This window comes from Telopea speciosissima, chromosome 1 (genome assembly GCF_018873765.1).
Source record: "Telopea speciosissima isolate NSW1024214 ecotype Mountain lineage chromosome 1, Tspe_v1, whole genome shotgun sequence".
NCBI lineage: Eukaryota > Viridiplantae > Streptophyta > Magnoliopsida > Proteales > Proteaceae > Telopea > Telopea speciosissima.
In genome coordinates, this window is record NC_057916.1 from 87,568,155 (window position 1) to 87,592,163 (window position 24,009).

A 24,009-nucleotide genomic window follows, 5' to 3' on the forward strand; every position below is an offset into this window, starting at 1 on the left:
ACCAAACTCCTGCTGGTTTCGTCCCTGTCCGTAGAAGACAGTACCCCGTACCCCCTCTTCACAATTTCATTATATTCCTTATTTGGTTCTTTTTGTTTCCAATAATATCATTGTTTTCCTCTCTTATACCTTATTTTTATTTTGTTCCAAGATCACCCCCTCTTTAATTATAACTCCTTTTATGTCCTTCCCATAGAACTAGGTCTCGCGAGATCTCGTTTTTTCCATGGCTCGAGACGAGAATGGCATCCGAAACATAAAACTACAATAACTTGAGCTGCCAGAGATCTCTAGTTCTCGGCGAGATCTCGACCCAAACTCCTTTGTATGAGTTCCAGATATTGAGATCTCGGTGGGAAGTCTTGGTAAACAGACACCTATCTATGCAAAAATTGGTATGCAAACACTTATTTATGCCAGAAACCAAGATAGACACTTATTTATGCTTAATATCATTTAAGTATTATTCATAAATAAGCAAAGACCCCCCCTATTTGGTGTGCTCGAATGTTGTCAAAATCACTCGGAATGAAAATATTTTTTTAGACATCAGAACAAATGAATTTTTTACCGTACTTTTGGTTTTTAGCAATGTTTTACCATATTAATGTGAATTCACCTAGAGGGGGGGTGAATAGGTTATACTAGAGGATAATGATATCTTTTGCGGAATAGTGTTATAAATACAAATTAAAAGACAAATACACAAATAACACAAAGATATATAATGGTTCGGCCAAACTTGCTTACATCCACTCCTCTCACCTTAGAGATAATTCCATTAAAAACAATCTTGAGAGTGAGCAAGAGAACTCGTACAAATCTTGATGAAGAGCAAGAAGACTCAAACAACCAACTACTCTTGATTCCGAGCAAGAGGACTCAATTAAAACATATAGTAAAAAATTACTAGGAAAGGGTTACCTCAACCTTAGTAAGTGTGTATGCTACTTTCCACTCTTGGAGCTTGAAGCTAGATGAGGTAGAGGAGCTTGAGTGTGTGAGCTTGTGATGAGTAGATTCTTGATTGCTCACTTGAGGCTATTGCAATTAGAGCTTGTAGTGAAGTCTCTTAATGATGGTAATTGATCTTAATTAGAGCTTAAATAGGTGCCTATTTATTGGCTAGGCAGCTCAAACTAATTAGGAATCTGTCTTAAGATCGGATTCATAAGACAGAGCTAATCTGGTATACTGTTTTATAATCCGGTATGCCGGTTCACCAAATTTATTAAAATAGCCTTTGACTCAACGGTCAAGTTCAAACGGTCATATTATGATCCGGTATGCTGGATCAGGGTAAAACAAGGCAAAAATTGATCCGGTATGCTGGATCTCAATCCAGCGTATGTTGGAAGCCTACTGCAGGCATTTTCCTGAGACTGCAACTGATCCGGTATGCCGGATCAGCCAATTTTGCTGAAATATATATAGTCTTTTGTTGGACTTACTTAGGGTGATTCCAAATGGGTTTGGTCACATGAATTGGGGTTAATTTTAACCTCCTAAAGTCCATCTAAATGAATGCATGCTTGTGTGTGTGCATCACATCATTTGTGACTTTAATCATGATTTTACAATTTAGTACAATTCTAAGTCTTCAATCTTCTTCAAGTCTAGAACTTCACTTCTTTACATGAGTGTCTTCAATGTGAGTTCCTCTAACTTATCTTGATCTGTCTTCAAAACTTGTTCTCCATTCTTCATGATTCTTTGATGTATTGAAAGATTGGACAAAGGTTCAATTTGCTTTGAGCATCAATCTCTTGAATTGAGTGCTCCCCCTCACTTGGTGCCATGTTCTTATCTATGCATCTTAAACAAGAGTTAGTACAATTCGGTTTATTTGTTATCATCAAAACATTTATATCATCATGATAGATGATTGGAGTTTATGTATGAGGATTTTTCCTCAACAATCTCCCTCTTTTTGATGATGACAAATATTAACCGAAAATAATGTAATATTCAAGAAATGTATAACATTAATTGCATAATAAGTTCAAAGAGAAAACTACATCCATTTTTTGTTCTCATAACAACTTTTCTCCCCATTTCTCTCCTCCTTTGGAATTATCAAAAAGTGGGGATAGAAAAGAAAATAAAGATACAATTAATCATTCAAAGGGGTTACATATCCCTAGTTCTCTTCTTAGCATACAAAATCTATCCTCACTCAGGGGTTGTGTAAAAATATCTACGAGTTGCTTCTTGGTCTCTATAAAGTCAAGTCTGATTTCACCTCTTTAAGCTGTATCACGTAAGAAGTGATAACGAATGTCAATATGCTTAGCTCTAGAGTGTAAAATCGGATTTTTGCTGAGATTTATAGCACTTGTGGTATCACATTGAATGGAGGAAGTGTCAAACTTGATTCCATAATCTTGGAGAGTTTGCCTCATCCATAACACTTGTGCACAACACTATCCAGTTGCGATGTATTCGGCCTCGGTGGTAGACAAAGCCACTGAATTTTGCTTCCTACTAAACCACGAGACCAAACATGATCTTAGGAAGTGACAAGTTCCACCGTACTCTTCCGATCAACATGACATCCGGCAAAATCGGCGTCGGAGAAGCTTATAAGATTAAAGTCATTGTTCATTGGGTACCAAAGGCCAATGCTTGGGGTCCCTTTCAAGTACTGAAATATTCTTTTGACAGCACTTAAGTGGGATTGCATAGGTTTGGCTTGAAACCTAGCACAAGCACAGACGCTAAACATTATGTCCGGTCTACTAGCCGTTAAGTACAATAGACTACCTATCATTCCTCTATATTTTGTAAAGTCAACTTGAGTACCATTTTCATCTATGGACAGTTTAATTGATACACTCATAGGAGTACTAGAGGATTTTTGTCCATTGAAGTCAAACTTCTTCAAGAGCTTCTTAAGATATTTAGTTTGACTAATGAAGATCCCATTAGGAGTTTGTTTAATTTGGAGTCCTAGAAAGAAGTTTAGTTCTCCCATAAGGCTCATTTCAAACTCAGTACTCATTGATTTACTAAATTCATGACAAAGTAATTCATTAGTTGAACAAAAACTAATGTCATCCACATAAATTTGAACAATAATCAAATCATTTTTCTTATACTTAACAAGTAAGGTTGTATCAATCTTACCCATTGAAAAACCATTATCAATAAGAAACTTACTCAACCTATCATACCAGGCTCTTGGGGCTTGTTTCAAACCATAAAGCCTTCTTGAGTTTGTAGACATGGTTTGGGTACTTAGAATCTTTAAACCCGGGAGGTTGAATAACATGTACTTCTTCATTAATGAAACCATTCAAAAATGCACTTTTCACATCCATTTGATGCAATTTAAAATTCTCATGACATGCAAATGCAAGTAACATTTTAATGGATTCAAGTCTAGGTACAGGTGTATATGTTTCATCAAAGTCAATACCTTCTTGTTGGTTATAGCCTTGAGCAACCAATCTAGCCTTGTTTCTAGTTATGTTTCCATCTTCATCAAGTTTGTTTCTAAATACCCATCTAGTTCCAATTATTTTGGTGTTCATGGGTTTTGGCAATAAATCCCAAACTTAATTTCTTTCAAATTGATTGAGCTTTTCTTGCATAGCAATTATCCAATTACTATCCAATAGGGTTTCTTTTATATTTTTAGGTTCAATGGTAAAGATAAAGGCTACATTTGAACAAACATTTTTGAATTTTACTTCTAGTTTGTATGCCTTTCTCTAAGTTTTCAATAACAAGGTCAAGAGGGTGATCTTTGATAGTCCTTATTTCCTTTGGAAGTTGATGTACATGATCATTAGGTTCTTCCAAAGAGACATTTTCAACTTTGTTCCTAATTTCAGGTACTTCATCTTCATCTTCTTCTTCTAAGTCTTTATATTTTTCCTTGACCATAGATTCATCAAATTTGACATTCATAGACTCTTCCACAACTAGAGTTATCTTATTGAATACTCTATAAGTTCGACTATTTGTGGAATAGCCTAGGAATATACCATCATCGGCCTTTTCTTCAAACTTTCCTAGGTTGTCTTTTGTGTTTAAAATAAAACATGCACAACAAAAAACTTTAAAGTAATCAACTTTAGGAAGTTTATTATGAAAAAGTTCATAAGAAATTTTCAAGAGAATAGGTTTTATTAAAACTCGGTTCAACGCATAACATGCTGTATGAACGGCTTCGGCCCAAAGATACTTTGGCAAAGCGTACTCATTGAGCATTGTCCTTGCAGTTTCTTGGATTATTTTGTTTTTCCTTTCAACTACACCATTTGATTGTGGTGTTCTAGGAGCCGAAAAGTTATGATTTATACCTTATTTTCTACAGAAGTCTCCAAATTCACCACCATGGTCACTTTTGATAGAGGTGATCAAGTAACCCTTCTGATTTTGTATTCTCTTACAAAGAGATACAAATTCCTCAAATGTATCGTTTTTATGAGAAAGAGGGTCCAAGTGAATCTAGAGTAGTCATCTACTATAACAAAAGTATATTTCTTACCTCCTAAACTTGTAGTTTGGATAGGTCCAAATAACTCAAGGTGGAGTAGTTCCAAAAACCTAGAAGTAGCAACTAAGTTTATGGCCTTGTGAGAAACCTTTGTTAGTTTACTTCTTTGACATGCACCACATGTGTGTTGCTTATCTTAGTTCAACTTTGGTAAATTTCTCACCAAATTCTTTGAAGATAGAGATTTAATTATTTTAGCATTTATATGTCTCAATTTCTTATGCCACAAGCTAGCATCATCAAATTTAGATATAAAGCATGCATCATGTGAGTTTACACTAAATATGCAAGTATAAACATTATTTCTTCTACATTCTTCAAGAATCACATTATCATCAGAATCTTTAATCATACATTTAGAGGTATTGAAATTCACAAAATTTCCATTGTTGTATAATTGACTTACACTTAGTAGGTTATACTTCAAGTTGTCAACTAAGCTAACATTTGAGATTACTGTACCTCTAAATTTGATTGAGCCATTTCCAATGATTCTTCCTTTGCTGTTGTCTCCAAAGGATACCCATCCTCCTTTTTGCTTCTTGAGCTCAGAGAAAAGTTTTGGGTTGGATGTCATGTGCTCTGAGTATCCACTATCGATGTACCATTCCATGTTGCTCTTGTGCATCTACAAAACAACAATGCTTAATAAAATTTTGGTTTCCATTGTGTGTTGGGTTCGTTATTGTTAGTATCATATATTCCTCTTGGTCTTCAAACCATTTGGTTTCCATTTACCTTTTGGTTACCATACCAATTGATGTATGATTGAGGGTTCCAAGGTCTTTGGTTTTGGGGTACTCTATATGATCCTTGGTTCTTAGATGGTTTTTGCACCTTTGGTGGAGTTCTAGATGGTCTTGCATCTTTGGAGGATTTTTCCTATTTTGACCATTATAAGGTCTTCTAGGGTAATAAAATGTTTGATTCATATGATAGCATTCCCAAATTGAATGTCCTTTTTTGTTGCAATTATTGCATACAACAATTTGAGGGGTTTTTAGACTTTGAGATTTTCCTTTGGGATTGGGGTTCTTAACTTGAGGACTTTTGTTCTTGGAATAGAAATCTCAAAAGAGTGTCCCTTCTTTCTGCAATGATTACAATATTTGTTCTTCTTTACTCCCTTACTTGCTATTTTACTTGAACTTGGCTCTTTGGTTTGATTTGAATTCTTGTTCACATCATAGCCTAACCCTTCCTTGTTGAAAGGTACTTTGGATGAAGATCCAAGTAAAATGTCAAGGTTTTTCTTACCATTTGTAAAGGATTCTAAGGCTTTCCACAATTTTTCTTTTTCTTCCTCTTAAGTCGTCGACTTGAGAAATCAAAGTTATGTTTTGGTCTTTAAGGGAATTGATCTCTTTTAAGAGATTCTTTTTTGTGGTTGCCAATTCCATGTTATTTTGATAAAGATCTTCAAATGCTTCTTCTAATTCTAAGTAATCTTTATCCTTATGAGATGGAGATGTAGGGGTTACCTCATTTTGGTTTTCCTCATCTTCAAGAGCCATGAGTGCCAAGTTGGTTTACTCTTCTTCTTGAGATTTTTCGTCTTCCTCTTCTTCATCGCTTGAGTCAAATGAGTGTTCGACTTTGTATGCCTTTTTGTATTTTTTTATTTTTGGCAATCTCCCCCGTAGTGTCCCGGTTTTCTACACTCAAAGCAAACAATGTCGTTTGAAGAGGAATCAACATTTTCTTTAGAAATGTTCTTACTTTTTTGGTCCTTAGAATCTCCTCTTGTTGAATGAGGTTTTTTCCTTGTTCTTCAGGAACCTTGAAAATTTCTTTGAGAGATAGGCAATCTCATCATCAGAGAGTTCTTATTCATCGTCATTAATTTCGTAACATGATTTGTAAGCCACGACCTTCTTCTTAGACTCTTTTGGTTCATCTTCCTTGGTGTTTTGCTTGAGTTCCATTTCGTGAGTTTGGATTGATCCCAATAGCTCATCTAGGCTCAACTTGTCGATATCCTTTGACTCCTTGATGACCGTTGTTTTGGGTCTCCATTCCTTGGAAAGAGATTTCAAGATCTTTCTCACATTTTCTCCATTTGTATAGATCTTACCTAATCCTTTCAACTTGTTCACAATGTTAGTAAAACGAGTTAGCATAGCATAGATATCTTCATCATTTTTCATTTTGAATAATTCATATTCATTTACTAGCATGTGTGGATTGTATGACCTCCGAGGTACCTTCATAGGTTACAACAAGTTTGTCAAACATCTCCTTAGCAGAATCACGCATGCAAGTTCTATTGTATTCTTTCTCTCCCAAAGCACATTGAATATAGCTAATTGCTACATAGTTAAATTGGACTTTTGTTTTTTCAGCGATAATCCATTCTTCTTTGGGTTTGTGGATGACATTCGGTCCATTTTCAATGACCTCCCATGCATCAATATTATTAGCACACACAGTTTTTGAAGCGATTTTTCCAATAGAAAAATCCTTTTCCTTCAAAGAAAGGTGGTCTAGTAATATTGTATCCTTCAATCTTTCGATTGGCAGAGCATCCTATGGTCTTTTAACTCTTAATAAGATTGAAAATAATCAAGGTCTTGAGCTTCCGCTCTGATACCAAATGTGAATTCACCTAGAGGGGGTGAATAGGTGATACTAGTGGATAATGATATCTTTTGCGGAATAGTGTTATAATACAAATTAAAAGACAAATGCACAAATAACACAAAGATATATAATGATTCGGCCAAACTTGCCTACATCCACTCCTCTCACCTTAGAGAGAATTCCACTAAAAATAATCTTGAGAGTGAGCGAGAGAACTCGTACAAATCTTGATTAAGAGCAAGAGGACTCAAACAACCAACTACTCTTGATTCTGAGCAAGAGGACTCAATTAAAACATATAGTAAAAAATTATTAGGAAAGGGTTACCTCAACCTTAGTAAGTGTGTATGCTACCTTGGAGCTTGAAGCTTGAAGCTAGATGAGGTAGAGGAGCTTGAGTGTGTGAGCTTGGGATGAGTAGATGCCTGAATGCTCACTTGAGGCTATTGCAATTAGAGCTTATAGTAAAGTCTCTTAATGATGGTAATTGATCTTAATTAGAGTTTAAACAGGTGCCTATTTATAGGCTAGGCAGTTCAAACTAATTAGGAATCTGTCTTAAGATCGGATTCATAAGACAGAGCTAATCCGGTATACTGTTTCATAATCCGGTATGCCGGTTCACCAGATTTCTTAAAATAGCCTTTGACTCAACGGTCAACAAACGGTCATATTATGATCCGATATGTTGGATCATGATCCGGTATGTTGGATCAGGGTAAAACAAGGCAAAAATTGATCTGGTATGCTGGATCTTAATCCGGCGTATGCTGGAAGCTTACTGCAAGCATTTCCTGAGATTGCAACTGATCCGGTATGCCGTTTTATGATCTGGTATGTCGGATCAGCCAATTTTGCTGAAATATGTTTAGTCCTTTGTTGGACTTACTTTGGTGATTCCAAATGGGTTTGGTCACATGAATTTGGGTTAATTTTAACCTCCTAAAGCCCATCTAAATGAATGCATGCTTGTGTGTGTGCATTACATCATTTGTGACTTTAATTATGATTTTACAACTTAGTACAATTCTAAGTCTTCAATCTTCTTCAAGTCTTGAACTTCACTTCTTTACATGAGTGTCTTCAATATGAGTTCCTCTAACTTGTCTTGATCTTTGTCTTCAAAACTTGTTCTCCATTCTTCATGATTCTTTGATGCCTTGAAAGATTGGACAAATGTTCAATTTGCTTTGAGCATCAATCTCTTGAATTGAGTGCTCCCCCTCACTTGGTGCCATGCTCTTATCTATGCATCTTAAACAAGAGTTAGTACAATTCGGTTTATTTGTTATCATCAAAACATTTATATCATCATGATAGATGATTGGAGTTTATGTATGAGGACTTTTCCTCAACAATTAAGACTTATGGAATTTTTAGATTTGAGAAAAAACCCCAGCATTAGAAAGTTGAAAATTGCACCTACCGTCGAAAATCCAGTTTTTGCTCTTGAACAGGGGGGTTGACTTTTTTTCCTTTTGGAATTTGATTTTTTAACTATTTTTATTGGATTCAAATAGGGTGGTATTTGCTTATTTATGAATAATATCTCAAGTAAATGAAATATCATTTACTTAAATGATATTAGGCATAAATAAGTGTCTGTCTTAGTTTTTGGTATAAGTATCTGTCCTAGTTCCCCACTAAGTGAAACTCCTATATGGACTTTGTTTTTGCAAAATTTGATAGTGCTATTGTGTTTAAATGGCCTAAAATAAGTTGAGTACCAAGTTTCAGACCTAAATTAGGTCTAAAACCCACCGAAACCAGGTTTCGAGTTTAAAAAAAAAATGCACCAACTCGACTGAGATCTTAAGATGTCTCGAGACAACTCGGTTTTTCTCAAGGTCGAAACATGGTCGAGTTCCGAGTTTCAGATCCTTGGTCCTTCCACCCTTTTTCCCTAAACAGTCATTTCAGATTCCTCTTATTTACAATTTTGCCACTAGTTTTATAAGCTTCAAATATTTATCGTTTTGCATTGATACTTTGATTTGAGTTTTCTCTTGCTTGTGTGGGCCCATTAAGGGTGTTAAATGGTCTGGTTTTGGTTAAACGGTTCTATTCGGTTCAGTTTTGACTGCTTGAGGGTAGAAACCGTAACCAGACTGTTTAACTAAATGGTCTCATAATCAAAACATTGACCATTTGGTAAACGGTTTCGGTTAAATGGTTTTTAAACGGTTTTACACGGTTTTGGTTAGACAGTTACTAGATGGTTTCATAAACCATTTACCAAGTCTAATTTACACTAGGGGTGTTAATGATGCCCGGATGGCCCGAACCCGCCCTGAGCCCAGCCTGGACCCGACCCTGATTTGTCAACCCGAAGGGCGGGTTAGGGTTATGATATTGTCTGACCCTGTATTAGTTTTAAGTATATACTACTGTATATATATTATAGATATAAGTCATATAACTGAGAAAATTAATAGGAAAAGACAAAAAAGCCCTAAGGGCACATATGAACCCTAAATGGCTAAATCCCTTTTCAGTTTTGAGTTTTGAGTTTTGAGTTTTCGCCTTTCAATCCTAATCGCTAAATGGCTTAAGGGATTAAGGGCGCCACTGCCTTCCTCTTCCTTCTTCCCTGAGTTCCTTCACTAAACCACTTCCTTGTAGCTAAATCACTTCCTGTATCATTCATCATCCAGACACAGCACAAGACAGCAGACGGGATCATCCATCCTATACTTTGTCCTCAGATATTAGCTTAACAGAAAAAGAATCCACAGAGAACTAGAACTTTAATCCAAGGGTGCAATACTCTATAAGGATGAGATTGCTGCGCCGGTGTGAGGATGCATTTTATGGTGACGGAAACCACCTCCACCGTCGAGTCTGGTCAGGTCGTCATGAGAGAGGAGAGTAAGGATGCCGCTGCCTTCCTCTTCCTCCTTCCCTGAGTTCCTTCACTGAATCACTTCCTTGTAGCTGTTTCGATTCCCTTGACAATCAATCGCTCCAGCCTCCGGGTACTCAAATCTGTGTTTTTTTTTTTTTGTGTTTACTTGTTGAATGGGTTATGGCCTCCAGGTACTCAAATCTGTTTTCGATCTCATCTCTGCTTCCCCTTCTTTCCTTCTTCACAAAAGAGTGCTCCCATAATTGTTATTTCTTCTGCTTCAGGAAGAAGGCAGCTAGAAGACAAGCTTCTCAGTTGTTTTATCGGTTAATATAGTTCAACAAATATACATTGAAACCCTCTTGTTCCTGTCTGCATAGTGGGCATAAGAATTCAAAACCTTGAAATCTTAATTTTACATTTGGTTGCTAGTATTTTATTGTTCAGTTTTTTTCTTAACATGCAACTGAACCAAGTTTAGTTACTGTAATTCATTCTCATCATCTCAGGTGGATTAATCTAGATTTTCATTTACAAAAAAAGAATCCCTTATGGTTGATGGTGTTTGTAATATGTAAATAATTTCTTCTTGTTAACTTGCTTCTATATTACACTTCTCTCAATCATGAATGAAAGAAAGTTGCAGGTTTTAACATCCTTTTTTTTTTTTCTTCTGGGTTTTAACACTGTTCAAGCAGTTTCAGAAATTTACAATGGAATCATCCTCAACAGAAGAAAGGGTGTTAATTAGGGTCAGGGTTAAGACAGGGTCAATCAGGGTCAATCAGGGCTGGGTCGGGATAGAGAAAACCCTGGCAGGGTCGGATTGGGTTGAGGATTTCTTAGGCCCTGCTAGGGTTGGGTTGGGCTTGGGTTTAGGTTAAGGACTTATGGCCCCTAGGGTTGGGTTAGGGTTAAGGGCAGGCCCGGCCCGGCCCAACCCGACCCATTGACACCCCTAATTTACACTGGTTACCTGCTGCATTTTTTAATAGAAAATGGGGGCCTTTGGCAGTGTACATAGCGTCATAACCCATTAAGGAAGACACGTATAAAAATTAAGAATGAAATAGGAACAACGGAAGCCATGGTTAGAGCTTCAAAATGCAGAGACCCTAAAGTACATAACAGTACGAATCAATAGCTCCCCTGAAACTGAGGTTTTTAAACGGTTAGACGGTTTGGTTATAATCGGTTTTAATTGGATTACATGGTTTGAAACCTTTGGATTAATCGATCTAAACCAAACCGATTAAATAAACTGTGTCATTTCTAAAACCATAATCGGACCATTTAACTAAACGGCCTACTGGTTTCAGTTTAAACAGTTCAGTTTGGTTTTGACACCCTTAGGGCCCATAGCGATTCTAACTAAGGTTTCTGAACCGGAGATCGCCACCAATTTGGAGATTCTATGAATATCTTAACCATGGTGGCCAATAGTGAGATTCTCCAACAGCTCAACTCCTATAAAGGTGAAACCATTCCAAAAATTGACACACTCACTGAACGTGTCGATACCCTCACCGCAGTTGTCAGTTCCCTCCATACTATGATGACATCCATGCAAGCTTCTATTGATCGATTGGTGGCTTCTGATAAAGGAAAGAGTCTTCTACAGCCTGGAGATTCTTCCAGTTCCATCCCACAAAGTCCGTCCATGTTATGCCATCGTTACCACCATATGGATTTCATCGATATGATGATCCTATTTATGGAGCTGAAAGAGGCACAAAGCTAGATGTCCTCGATTTTTATAGGGATAACAATCCAGAACAGTACCTTGATTGGATATACTGTTTGGAGACATTTTTAGATGGTACAGGTTGATTGAGGCTAGAAAGATCTTATTTGCAAAGGCTAAACTGAAGGGCACGAGTCGAGTCTGGTGGATCAAACAACAAGTATAGAATTGGACTCGAGGCATTGGGTTAGTCACTACTTGGGTTGAGATGAGCGAAGCCATGGACCGAAGATTCTTGCCTATTGATTGCAAACAGCGCATGCATCTCAAGTTTGTACAGTTGATACAAGAAAACATGACAGTTGAGGAGTTTGTTGTCATATTTTACTATTTCGCCACTCGATCTGATTTTGAGTGGGATGAAGAGGTATGGGTGGCATAGTTCCGCAATGGTTTGGACCCTCAAATCAGTGTTGCATCAGCATCCAGTCGACTACTTACAATGCATGATGTTGTACAAGTGGCATATCAAGTAGAAGAAAGTCTGAAGCGGCCATACCCTCGAAAGACTTTTACTCATACTTTCTCCAAGGTTGATAGTTTCAGTCAACAACAATTCTTCTCCATAGGGAAAGTCATTCAACATACCACATGTTAGCGGTTCATCTATGGCACCTTTGAGGCTAAACCGCCCTTATTCTTCATTTCGGCGTGGTTCCGATAGACCTCCTATAAAGCCATGAGCTGAGCTACAGTACTTGATGCAGGGAGAAATTGGCTCACAAGGTTCTTTTCTAGAACTTTGTCCACATGTTGGTCCAAGACCAGCACCAAGCCCATAATTTTCGTCCTAGGCTGCCACCTATATATCTTCATCAACTATCATCATCCTCATCATGATCTCCATCATCCATTCTCTACAGCCACCCTCCATCAACCAGTGAGACTCTGGGCTGCACCATTTGCTGCAAACCCGAGAGGGTAAGCAAGCCAAGATCGAATCTGGAATAGGGTTCTCATCTGAATCTGGTTTGAGTAGGTTATGGATAGGTATGATGGAGGGTAACTGCAGGGAATGGATGATGGAGATGATGAGGGTGATGATAGTTGAAGATGAAGATATATAGGTGGCAGCCTAGGCTGAAAATGATGGGCTGGGCTTGGGCTTGGGCTTGGTGCTGTTCTTGGACCAACATGTGGATCAAGTTCTTAAAAAAGAACTTTGTGAGCCAATTTCTCCCAGCATCAATTCTCCCATTCTTAGAAAAAACTAGACCAAGGAAGGAATCAGCTTGGTGTGATGGAGATCAGACTTCAGCCCGTAATAATGTTATTGTAGTTCTTTGAAGCTTGATGTATAGTCTTGCAAGTGTGGTTCACCGTTTGTCAAAACAGTTTGGCAGAAAAATAAAATAAATATTTTCAGTCTCCACCTTTGGTTCAATCTCAGTTACGAAGGGAGTAACCACATATTCTTTAGAAACTACTTCACTATTCTTGATCTCAATAGTGGAAAAAGTATCCGTTGAAATATTCGGATCTGCATCAACAATCTTTGCTTCACTGGAAGTGCTGAACTTATCGATCATTTTCTCATCTAGTGTTTCAGCTTGGTTTTCTTCTTGAATTTCTTCAACATAGGCTGTCTCAGTAGAATCTTGGATCTGATCAACTGTCATTGACGATGCTTTAATCATTGTTTCTTCTTCATGTGTTGATCCAATCGGTTCTTCTTGTGGTTGCATGGTTGGTGTGGTCATTAGTCATTACTGGCTTTAATCCTCTCAAAACTTAAGTCTTGCGTAGATGCGAGGGTCTTAGGATACAAATATTTTCAATCGGATCAATCTCACCCTTTTGATGGTCTAGCCAATCACGACCAATTCTAATAATTTTCTTTGAACTTGGAAAGATTCGGCATTGGGCACTGTCATAGTATGAGGTCATTTCAAATTCAATGATCACTTGATTGGTAGGCTCGATGACTATCTCGTTTGTCTGAGACAACATATCCACAATGGATTGTGGCATGATGTTGTCACGCCATCGTTCTCCAACAACCAACAAGGCTGTTCTTCCATTATGCAGTCGAACTCTGGTCTTGAATTTGGAGGGATTTGAATCAAGGTTGGTCTCGCTGAATCAATACTTCTCATTCAAGGGGTACAAACACTTTTCTGCTTAGTGTGCAAATTGTCTAGTTGCTTTCGCTGATTATAAGGAAGAATTAAAGGCTACTGATTCGGAAGAGACACTGAGGAAGAATCTAGTACTTTTGGAGTTAAGAGTGCGATCATGAATTTAGTTAAGCCAAGGACAGCAATAGTGATGCAGATTTATCACCAAACTGGGCTTCTTTTATTAAGAATAAGTCTAGGGTTTGGTTATATACATTTTGGGTCTTTGATTCCATGGGTTTTTTAATGTAAAATGTCACTTTTATGGGCCTAAAATATGGGTAATTAGGTTGCATACGGGATTAGCTGTTTTAATTCCTTAGTTTTTATTTTTATGTAATTAGTGGTCATGTGATCACTTAAATGATCATGTGACTTGGTTAAGTGGTCATGTGATGTAAGTTGGGTTGGATTAGGACTCTATAAGACCAGCCATGTTTTGAGTCTATTTCCTTTAGTATTTCAGTTTCCTAGTCAGTTTAAGTTGCCTAATAGGTTAAGGATTGGGTTAGGCCTTTCCTTTTTAGTGTAGGAGTCTAATTTTGAGTCTTTTATATAAGGTTGTAAGGGGGGCAAACATTGAATACGAATTTGATTAATGAAAAAGCTTTTGTTTGCTGCCATAGCTGCTGCTCTGCTCTGTTGAGTGTTGCCTTGTGAGTCATATCAAGGTAAAGAGACTGGTGGATCTCCAGTTGACTCCTTGCGTCTTGTAGACCAGGAGGATCTGTTATAAGGGATTGGTGGATCTCCAATCGACTCCTTGCATCTATTAAGATTAGGAAGCTCTCTTATCCATCTTCAAAGCTGCTACTGCCATTGAAGATCAGTTTTCAAGTAAGTAGTTTACTTTTACAGCATTCAACCTTCTTCTCATCCTCCAACCTAAGCCCTATCTATCCCCATCGATTCCGCTTGTTATCCACCATTAAAACCCATCAATCTATTAAACCCTAGACCGTCTACATTCTGTCCAGCATAATTCCACCATCCAATTTCATTCAAACTAAAACCCTAGATCCATTAAAAACCTAAAACCTGCAACTATTCTTCTCCCCTTCTAGAAGGTCACATGCAAGGTGATTTTCGTAAGAATTCTGCCCAGCCAAATCTAAACGTTAGAACCTGCTAAAAATTTGATCGAATCTTCCTCCAACCCTAAGAGAGACTTGATTCAAATTTTAGTACCATCCACCCACCCGATTGTCTGAAATTACACTTTTACCCCTCTCTCCTATTTCTACTAGGAAACCTCCATAATTTCAGATCTAACCATTTGATTTAGCTGTTACTTTCAACATATATTCCCCTCTACCCTACCCACACTCGACCTAAATATTCAGCCCATTCAACCACCTGATTTCCTGTTATTATAGCCCTAGATTCCCTCATCTTCCCCCTTTCAAAACCCTAATCCTAGTTACTGCCCAAATCCATCTAACCTACCTCTACCCATCCAAAACTCATAAAACCTAGTTCATTAGACTCCCCTACACCTGCCCAACTTTACCATATAAGATACACTCTCATTGACCTAACCTTAAAATTTGACCTAAAACCTCAATTCTGCCCCCCATCGAACCAGCAGCTTACAGATCCTGGTTTATTGGCTCCTAGTAGGTCTCCTACCTATCTAGGACCACATTAGATAGTGATGTAGAGCCGCACCATTGTTGCGTTCTTCGTTTACTTTTGACTACACACAAGGTTTCTGATGAGGATGATTGGCGTCGAAATAGTATTGTCCAAACCAAAGTGAGATGCAACTATAGTCTGTGCACCATAGTAATCGACGATGGTAGTTGTACCAATGCCGTCTCTGAAGACGTTCGCAAACCTGGTTTAAAGATAGAGCCTCATCCTAACTAACCCCTACACAGTTACATGGGTGAACAACACTAATCTCAAGATCAATGATTGATGTTTGCTCATGTACTCTATTGGTGGGTTGATTGACAAAGTACAATGTGATGTCCTGCCCTTAAAGGTGTGTCACATCCTCTTGGGGCATTCGTGGTTGTTTAATAGGAAGTCTCAACATTGTGGTTATGAGAACACTTACTCCTTCAAACACGGTGGACTCAAAATGAAGTTCCTCCCAGCTAAGTATCTACCGACAATCAAAGCTTCAGCAGACAGCAGGTTCTTTTCTCCTCCAGCATGTTAAGTCAGATGATCTCCTCGGTCCTTGTCCAATCTCGACGGAGGAGTTGTTTTGCAGAGGAGGAGAATTAATGCAGTAGCACTTGACTGGTTGGACCAGCATGACCAAGTTTGGAAACCCAAACCCAGACGGAACCTGTCCAACAGGTATTTTTAGTCCAACAAGCGTTGGAAGTAGTATTGTTTAATCTTATGTCTTTTATTCTCTTATGTTTGCTTTTGGTAGGATATGCAGGAGAGAGAGAGAGAGAGATAGAGTTTGGTTGCAAGTTATTTTCACTTTTAGAGTCTAATAAAGAGTCTTTACTTTTCTCTTTATATACTTGCATGTATCCAACAAGATGGACAGAATTGAATAGAAAATTGATCGGATTGTGCTCAATATGTGAATGTGGCATGATTGTGTGTATGACACTGTGATCCCTCTTCCCCCTTGCAACTCTGAGTTCCTTCTCAAATTTCTCCCAATTCTCTACTGGCCCTCCACCAATTGCTCAAGACCGGAACAAATTTGCCTCTTGGACTAGGTGGTAGATGCCATGCTCTAAGAAAGTTCATTATGCCAAAGAAAAAACTGCATTAAAACCAAGAAGATCAAGGAAAAGTGAGTTCAAACCTGTAGCAAACATATAATGATAGAAAGTTGAGGTGCAAACTCTTAATCTGTCGGGAACATTTAGTGAGTAAAATGGATATATTTTCTTGGTGTGTTTTGGGGTACATATATCTAATAACTCAATGTTGTCAAACTATTTACAGCAGCCTTTAATGTCCTTGGAGGAATAATCAGTGGTCTTTGGAGGTTACTGGCATATGCTGTCGTTTAGGGGTTATGGAAGGAGAGGAATAGAAGGTTTTCTGAAAACTACTCTAGAGTTTCCTAAGAACTTGTGCTAACATTGATAAGCATGTAATAGATTGGGATTTGGTATCTAAGAATTTGTTGGGGTAGATAGAAATATTTGACCCCCCTCCCCCCCGCCTTTTTTCCCCACTTTCTTTAACGGTATACCCTCCCCATTAGCCTACCAGAGGAGGCTTCATCTGCTACATGGCATGACAGATTGGGCCTAAATTTTGTGCACAGCTAGACCCTATGATCCCCTTCCTAATACGTCAGGTTTCATCGAATTAGCCAAGTGGCAAAACAAATCTTTGAAAATCCATGACTACCGAGAAGGTGCACACCAAGACATAGACTGTGGAGAGGGTGCATGCTTGTCTGATATCTCACTGAAGAATTCTGATCTTTTGCTTCCCTAGTAGCGGATCTTTATCCCCTCAATTTACCTGCCCCTCAATTCCATCTAATAGGGGGCGGAAATAACCACCCTACCCCCTGCCCGAACACACTGCCCGGGTGGGGTCCACCTCCCTCTATTAGAGGGAATTGAGGAAATTGACGGACAGGCAAATTGAGTTGATAATTTTCCCCCTAGTAGCTGTCATAGACGACTCTAGTTTGCCAAAAATTTCAGCATCTAGAAGTTGATTAGAAATAGTTATCTGATTTCTCAGTCCTATTAGAGCTATTGAGGCCTTGTGAGGCATTGTTTGTTTTGTTTGGTTGGTTTCTATTGTCACCAAGTACAACCCAATTAACATCATGGATTTTTTCTGGTTTGTCTGCATTCAATTGTCCCTGCTGGCCTAAATGCCAGATTGTGCTTCTGCTTTCTCTGTTCAGGAAGATGATTCTATGAGATTGGCCACATGTGGTGCTGTCCTCGTATTGAATAGTTGTATTGATGATCCTATTGCTTGTAGAACGAATTCTCTACTTTTATACTATGTGGAGGCCAGTTTTGTCTATCCTTAACACTTCTCCTAATCTGTTCAACTATTGCTTTCGTTGACCCTACACCATTCTTGCTTCCCTTGGTGAATCATTTCATCTATATGTTTATAGGGAAATAGTTTTCCGTCCAGCCTACGCCAGCACTCCTATATGTCTATCTCTCTCCTCCTCAAAACAAGGGGGCAGGTGTGTCTTTTCAAATGGGGAGGAGAGAGATAGACTCATGAGAGTGCTGGCATAGGCCACACTTCCGGACAGAACTTTCTCCCATGTTTATATTTCTGGGAACTGTGTAGGAAAGCTATTGGTTCAAAAGAATAAATTCTTTTTTTTTTTGGTTCGGAATTTTGTCATATATCTGTGTGTACAGTGAATTAGAAAAAGGTACACAAAATGTGGTGTTAGAATTTAGAAAGCTATCTCTGTTGAAAGATCACATATATTAACACAAAATGTGGTGTTGGAAAGCCATCTTTGTTGAAAGATCACCAACCTACACTTTGTGGAAAACTATGATCACACATTTTAACACAACTATTTGATGCCTGTGCGTTTTGTGATCCTTTTATTTTGCTTATTTTCTCCCTTTAATCATTAGGATTGAAGCATTAAAGTGTATTGTCCTAATTCTGTTTTATTGCTGTGATTATACCGAAGACGATAAGAGGGAAGTGCTTTGAAAAGTGCATTACAAAGCCAGGGACAAGCCTGAGTGGGAGTGAAAGTAGTTGCATTTCAAGATGTGTGGATCGCTACCTTGAAGCCACGGGTATTATTAGTCGAGCGCTTCTGTCCTCTCCACGCTAGAGGTTTCAATCCCTTGAGGATCTTTTGTAGCTGCCAAATCTCAGAGGAATTGCATCATAGAGTGCATGTTGTGGGTTCTTATCATTGAAGCTCACCATGAGCCTTGGTTCACACAAAAATTGTTCATTTAAATATTTAACGTGACATAGTTCTTATAAACGTCTGGATTTTCCTTATTTTTGGTTTTGTTGATTAGAGAAACAGTTACAACCTCTTAATGTTTGCTCCTTGAACAGTAAGCTCTAATCTTAGCTGATCTAGTTCTCTTTCCCAAACATTTGGCCATCCAAAAGAACATTATACTCTCTCTCTCTCTCTTCCCCCTCCCAAAAAAAAAAAAAAAAAAATCCCCACAGACATGCACACATGTAAGCTTTTTTCATCTTGTGACTGTGATTCAATCCAACATTATTGTGCTTGTAGATGTTATCCCTATAATTTTTGCTGTGCTGAAGAGGTACCTGTGTTGCATGAATGTAATCGCAGTTTTGGTAGCTTTGGGACAACATGCTTTGGTTGGGGCCTGGGATAGATATATCTTATCCTGAAACGGGATACTGGGGAAAAAGAACTAACAGTTACAGATAGTGGGCCGGTTTACGGGATTGCAAAATCTTGGGTGCCTCTGTTCCATGGAGCCGATAATGTTCAACATGCGGCCTTGGCTAAAGGAGATCAAGAATCGTCACTTCACTTTTAATATGCTCAAACATACATTTCTCTACAATGATAAGGGATTTCGTTCTCTCTCCACAGTACGAGAATGAGAGTACTAGGGGGAGCGTTTTGGGCATTAGAGCAGCCTTGCCTAGCCAAGCCTAGCCTAGCCTAGCCTATCCTATCCTATCCTAGGTAGCAAAATTAGTTCCATTCATCAAGGATCGCAGGCGACTGCTGCTGTCTCTTTAAGATAAATTCTCAGCAACCATAGATAAGAAAATGGATTACGAGAAATTTTTGTTTTTCTTTGAAAAATTAAATGGAGCCTTAAGGATACGTCAACAGTCCCATCAACATTTCATTATGTAGAAGAGTAGAATGTGACAGTTAAATGGAGCTGAAATTTAATGGACATATAATAAAATAAATACACTCGATAGAGCAGTGACTATAATTCAATACAATCTGCCAATCAGGGATTTTTTTTATGAGAAAAAAAATTAAATTAAGTAAAAACATACGTACATTGTTTATGGATTCGAACCATCCGATCATTAGAATAGGTTCTGCTTCATTTCTTGTCCGCTCCATTTCTTCAAGTTCTTCTAATAGAGGATGTGGATCCCACCTGGGTAGCATGTTCGGGCAAGGGTAGAATGCTCATTTTTGCCTCCTCTATTAAAGGAACTTGGAGAAATGAAACTGCCTAGGAAATAGAGCAGATAAATGTCCTCCCCCTCTCCCCTGAGTGTCCTGTCGAATCCATTTTTGGATTGAGTTGGGGAATTTTCGTTATTCACGATCGCTTTATTGTAATTGGAGGATTTCAGTCAAATTCTTTTTGACTTTGAAAAAGTGGGGAGGAGGGTCTGTGCCTGACCTTCGTGCCTGGTTTCTTCCATGTTAAGGGGTTTGATTGATTCATTTGGTCTTATTAATATTTACTTTAGGGATCTTGTTTAAACTGGTTTAATAAGCGACAACCCCTCCCCCCAAATTGATTAAGGAGTGTTTATATAGATGCTTGGCCAATCCTACATGGTTCTCTTTATGGCCTGGTTGGCTTCTTCTTCAAATCATTGTCCGATTTACTTGATATTTTTTCGGGGTTGTGTTCTTTTAATAAAGTGTTTCATTTTCAAGCAACCTAGTTTAAGCGGACATAGTTCTTTTTGTTTTTTGAAGATAAGTTGATGGAATGTAGCACCCAAAATTTATGTAGAAAATTAGCAAGGTTAAATTTTTTTTCCGTTTCATATTTGGAATAAAATGTGTTAGGGAATATTTTCCAACTGAAACTGTTCTTATTTGTCAAATACAATTTTCTTGAATCGTCGTTGCCTCAAACTTTTGAAAAATTTTCACCTCTGAATGAGGTTTCCACTTAGATCTTTTGGGCTGAGGAGGTTTTTCTGATGCAGAAATCTAGATTTTCCTTCTCATTGGAAGGGGATAAGAATACTAGGTATTTTAGAACTCGAAGTATTAGGTTTATCTTGAATGATTCAGGTGATAAAGCGTATGATCCTCCTATGATTTGCTCAATTATTTGCTAGACATTTAGCCAGTATGTATGATACTTTTAATTCATTATATCCATTATTTATTGAGCCCCTTTTTGATCTAGTAGTTTATAATGAAGAGAATTTAGTGTCGAAATGGCTCTTCCTAGAGACGATGAAATTTGAAATGTTGTTTTTAGCATGGGGACTTTTAAAGCCCCTGGTCATGAAGGAGTACCAGCCATCTTGTTTCACAAGTGTTGGGATGTTGTGTGAAACAATATCATAGGTTATGTTCATAATTTTTTCAATGTGTTTCTTCCTTTTGGGTCGAATCATACTCTTATTTCCCTAATCCCCAAAAAAGATGGTGCTGAGAAAGTGGAAGATTTTGTACCTATTACTTTATTTATAGTTGTGTCAAAGATCATTACAAAAGTTTTGGCCGCTAGACTTAAGGTTTTTCTTCAAAAAATGATCTTCCCCTTCCAAGTGGCCTTTCTCAATGGTAGGCAAATTTAGGATAAGGTAGTTATTGCCCATGAAAACCTTGATTTTCTTAAGCGTCATGACGACAAAAGGGGTTGGATGGCCCTCAAGTTGGATATGTTTAAAACTTATGATAAGTTTGAGTGGGGTTATTGGTGGACTTTGTTTGAGTATTTAGGATTTGCTCAACATTGATGTGACATGGTTAGTTATTTGATTTCTAGTTGTTTTTATACAATTGAACTACATGATAGTAGTTTTTGTTTTTGTTGAACCTTCTGGAGGTATCTGTCAAGCTAGATGGACTTTCTAGATTGCATCAAGCACATCGTGAGCTGAACATGTTTAAACGGATTAAAATGGGAAGGGGCTGCCCTAGAATTGCCCACGTTCTTTTTGCGTATGATACCTTGATTTTTTATGCAGCTACTAAGATAGATGCCTTCCACCATATGGACTATTTTAGATAATTTCTAGGATTTGTCAGCGTGACATGTGAATTTTTCCAAAAGCAGTGTTTGGTTTTTTTAGTAAAGGTAATATACCCTTCAATAGGGATAAGGTATTTAAGATCTTAGGGGTTGCTCGATCCCATGGAAGAGGGCTCTCTATGTTGGGACGACCTTGGTCACTATATTAAATAAAAGTGGGGAAAAAGATTTGCACAACTTCAACTCAAAAATGAAGTTGCACACCGGCCCCTTCACATATCACTGTTCATGTGAGAGAGTGATATGTCATAAATGCTCCTTCTCTTATTGTTAGATTCTAAATGGGGTTCCCTCATTCGCCCAAAATTGCACTTGGGCAGTGTAAGGAACCCTCTCCCATAAACGAACAATCTGAAATAAAGTTCTAAATCATTTTCGTGCAAAACTTGGTGTTTGGAAAGCCTCCTTGTTGTCATAGGCAGACCGATTAGTTTTAATCAAGTTTGATCTTGATTTGGTCCCTACTTATTGGATATTTGTGTTTTAATTTCCCTTTGTTTGTGTTTAAACAGTTAGATTCTATAAGTGCATGTTTTTGGAGAGGGTTGGATGTGGGTCTAAAAGATGGACTCCTGTGTCTTGGGATTTTTTTGTCTTCTTAAGAATCTTGGAGGTTTAGGTTTTGTATCACATGCTACTTGTTTTGTGGAACATGAGAAATCAGTGTTTGTTTTACCATTATCAACTAAATCCTCAAAGGGTCATTAACAATATTATTAACAAATGGATGGTTGATCAGAATATTTTCAGGTTCACTAACTTTAATGGATAAAAAATTCTATTTCCTATTATTTCCTCCTCGCCTATGCTAGATTGTCGAGAGATTATTCAACCTGGTTTTACAACAATTGCCAAGGATGTAATCTTTGTTAGAGATTCTTCTAAAGTTGGATGGGCATCTGTCATTATTTACAAGAAATGTTTTATTGCTGTTTGTATGAATTATGGATTTGTAGGAAGTGCACAAGAAGCAGAAGAAGCAAGGGGACTGCTCAAGGGGTTGCACAAAGCACGATCTTTATGATCGACAGCTGGATTGATTGTGAGGAATTGACTGCTTGGGTGAAACAAGAGTCATATATACCAATGGCCTTGGGATTTTTGTTTTTTTTTTTTCAATTTTGACAGACATTAAGTCACTTCTGAAATATTTTGCTAAAGTTTGTAATAACAAAGACCTATATGGAATCAGTTCAAACTTTAGTGGATTTCTTGTGAAACATTATTCTAGATTCCCATACGATGTATCCGTATCCTAAGCCAGCTCTTCCTATTTTATTTTTGGCTTGAACATTACCAAAGAATCTTCCACAGTAACGAGCCCAATCCTCAACTAAGACTCATGAATTGCATCCAAAGATGGGACAACGATGTAGACCATTCTAATTATAATATAAATGGGGTCATTTAATAATCTCAGCTCAAAATTACCTTGTGATGATAAAGTTAAGGGGAAGGGCATTTGGTTGCCTTCGAGGTGTGAATTATGCTCTATGTAGGAAAAATCTTTTCTCCACATTTTTATGAATTGTCGGTTCTCATCTTGCATCTGGAAAGCTTTCACAAAGTGTTTTTTTGGCATAGCATGGAATGACACCCTTGATAACTTTCGACTATTGTATAAGTGGTGGATGCAAAAAAAAAAAAAAAAAAAAACGCTTTTGAGCCTTAAAGATGCATGGTCAGCTGGCTTTATATTGATTTCATATTTCATTTGGCTAGAAAGAAACATAAGGAGGTATAATGATATCTCAAGGAATCTTAGGCAGGTTTTATCTTTAATTCTTCGGACTCTCAAGGATCTGGCTCCTAATTTCAAAGGACAAGTGTCTTCTATTGTTGATGTGATGTGCTCTAGATTTTTGAAGATTCTTATCCCCCCAGTGTAGACCGAAGTTTCTTCTAAAGGTTTATTGGTGCCCACCTCAGCCAGGATGGTTTAAAATTAATATTGATGGATGTTCGCTTGACAATCCTGAGATGGCGGGTGCAGGTGGAGTTATAAGGGATTCTTTTGCCGAGGTTCTATGTTCTTTTAGATTGTTTCTAGGTATTACTATCAACTTCACGGCTGAATTTCGCACACTGCTTATGGGGTTGGATCGGGCTAGAGGGATTCGCCTTACAAAGGTGTGGATTGAGTGCAACTCATCTGCAGTGGTGATTATGATGTCAAAGCTGATGCTACAATGGTTTGTTCGGCAACAATGATTTGGTGTCCAAGATTTTATTGGGAGCATTGAATGAAAAATTACCCATTGTTTTCGTGAGGCTAATCCGGTAACTGATTTTCTTGCTAAATCAGCTGC

General features: G+C 37.9%; 1 protein-coding gene across 2 annotated transcripts in view; it reads left to right on the plus strand.

The window, feature by feature from the left end:
* The window catches only part of LOC122649182 (mitochondrial import inner membrane translocase subunit Tim13-like), a 29,528-nt gene extending 10,806 nt beyond the window's left edge, over nucleotides 1–18,722 (plus strand). Inside the window, exon 2 of one of the 2 annotated variants that reach the window (XM_043842556.1) lies at nucleotides 18,409–18,722. In XM_043842556.1, the coding sequence (XP_043698491.1) occupies nucleotides 18,409–18,558 (150 nt within the window). In that variant the 3' untranslated portion in view covers nucleotides 18,559–18,722. Of the gene's footprint in view, nucleotides 1–17,640; nucleotides 17,852–18,408 lie in introns of those variants that run through there. The other variant, XM_043842557.1, reaches the window with a different exon arrangement.
* The last annotated feature ends 5,287 nt before the right edge of the window (nucleotides 18,723–24,009 follow it).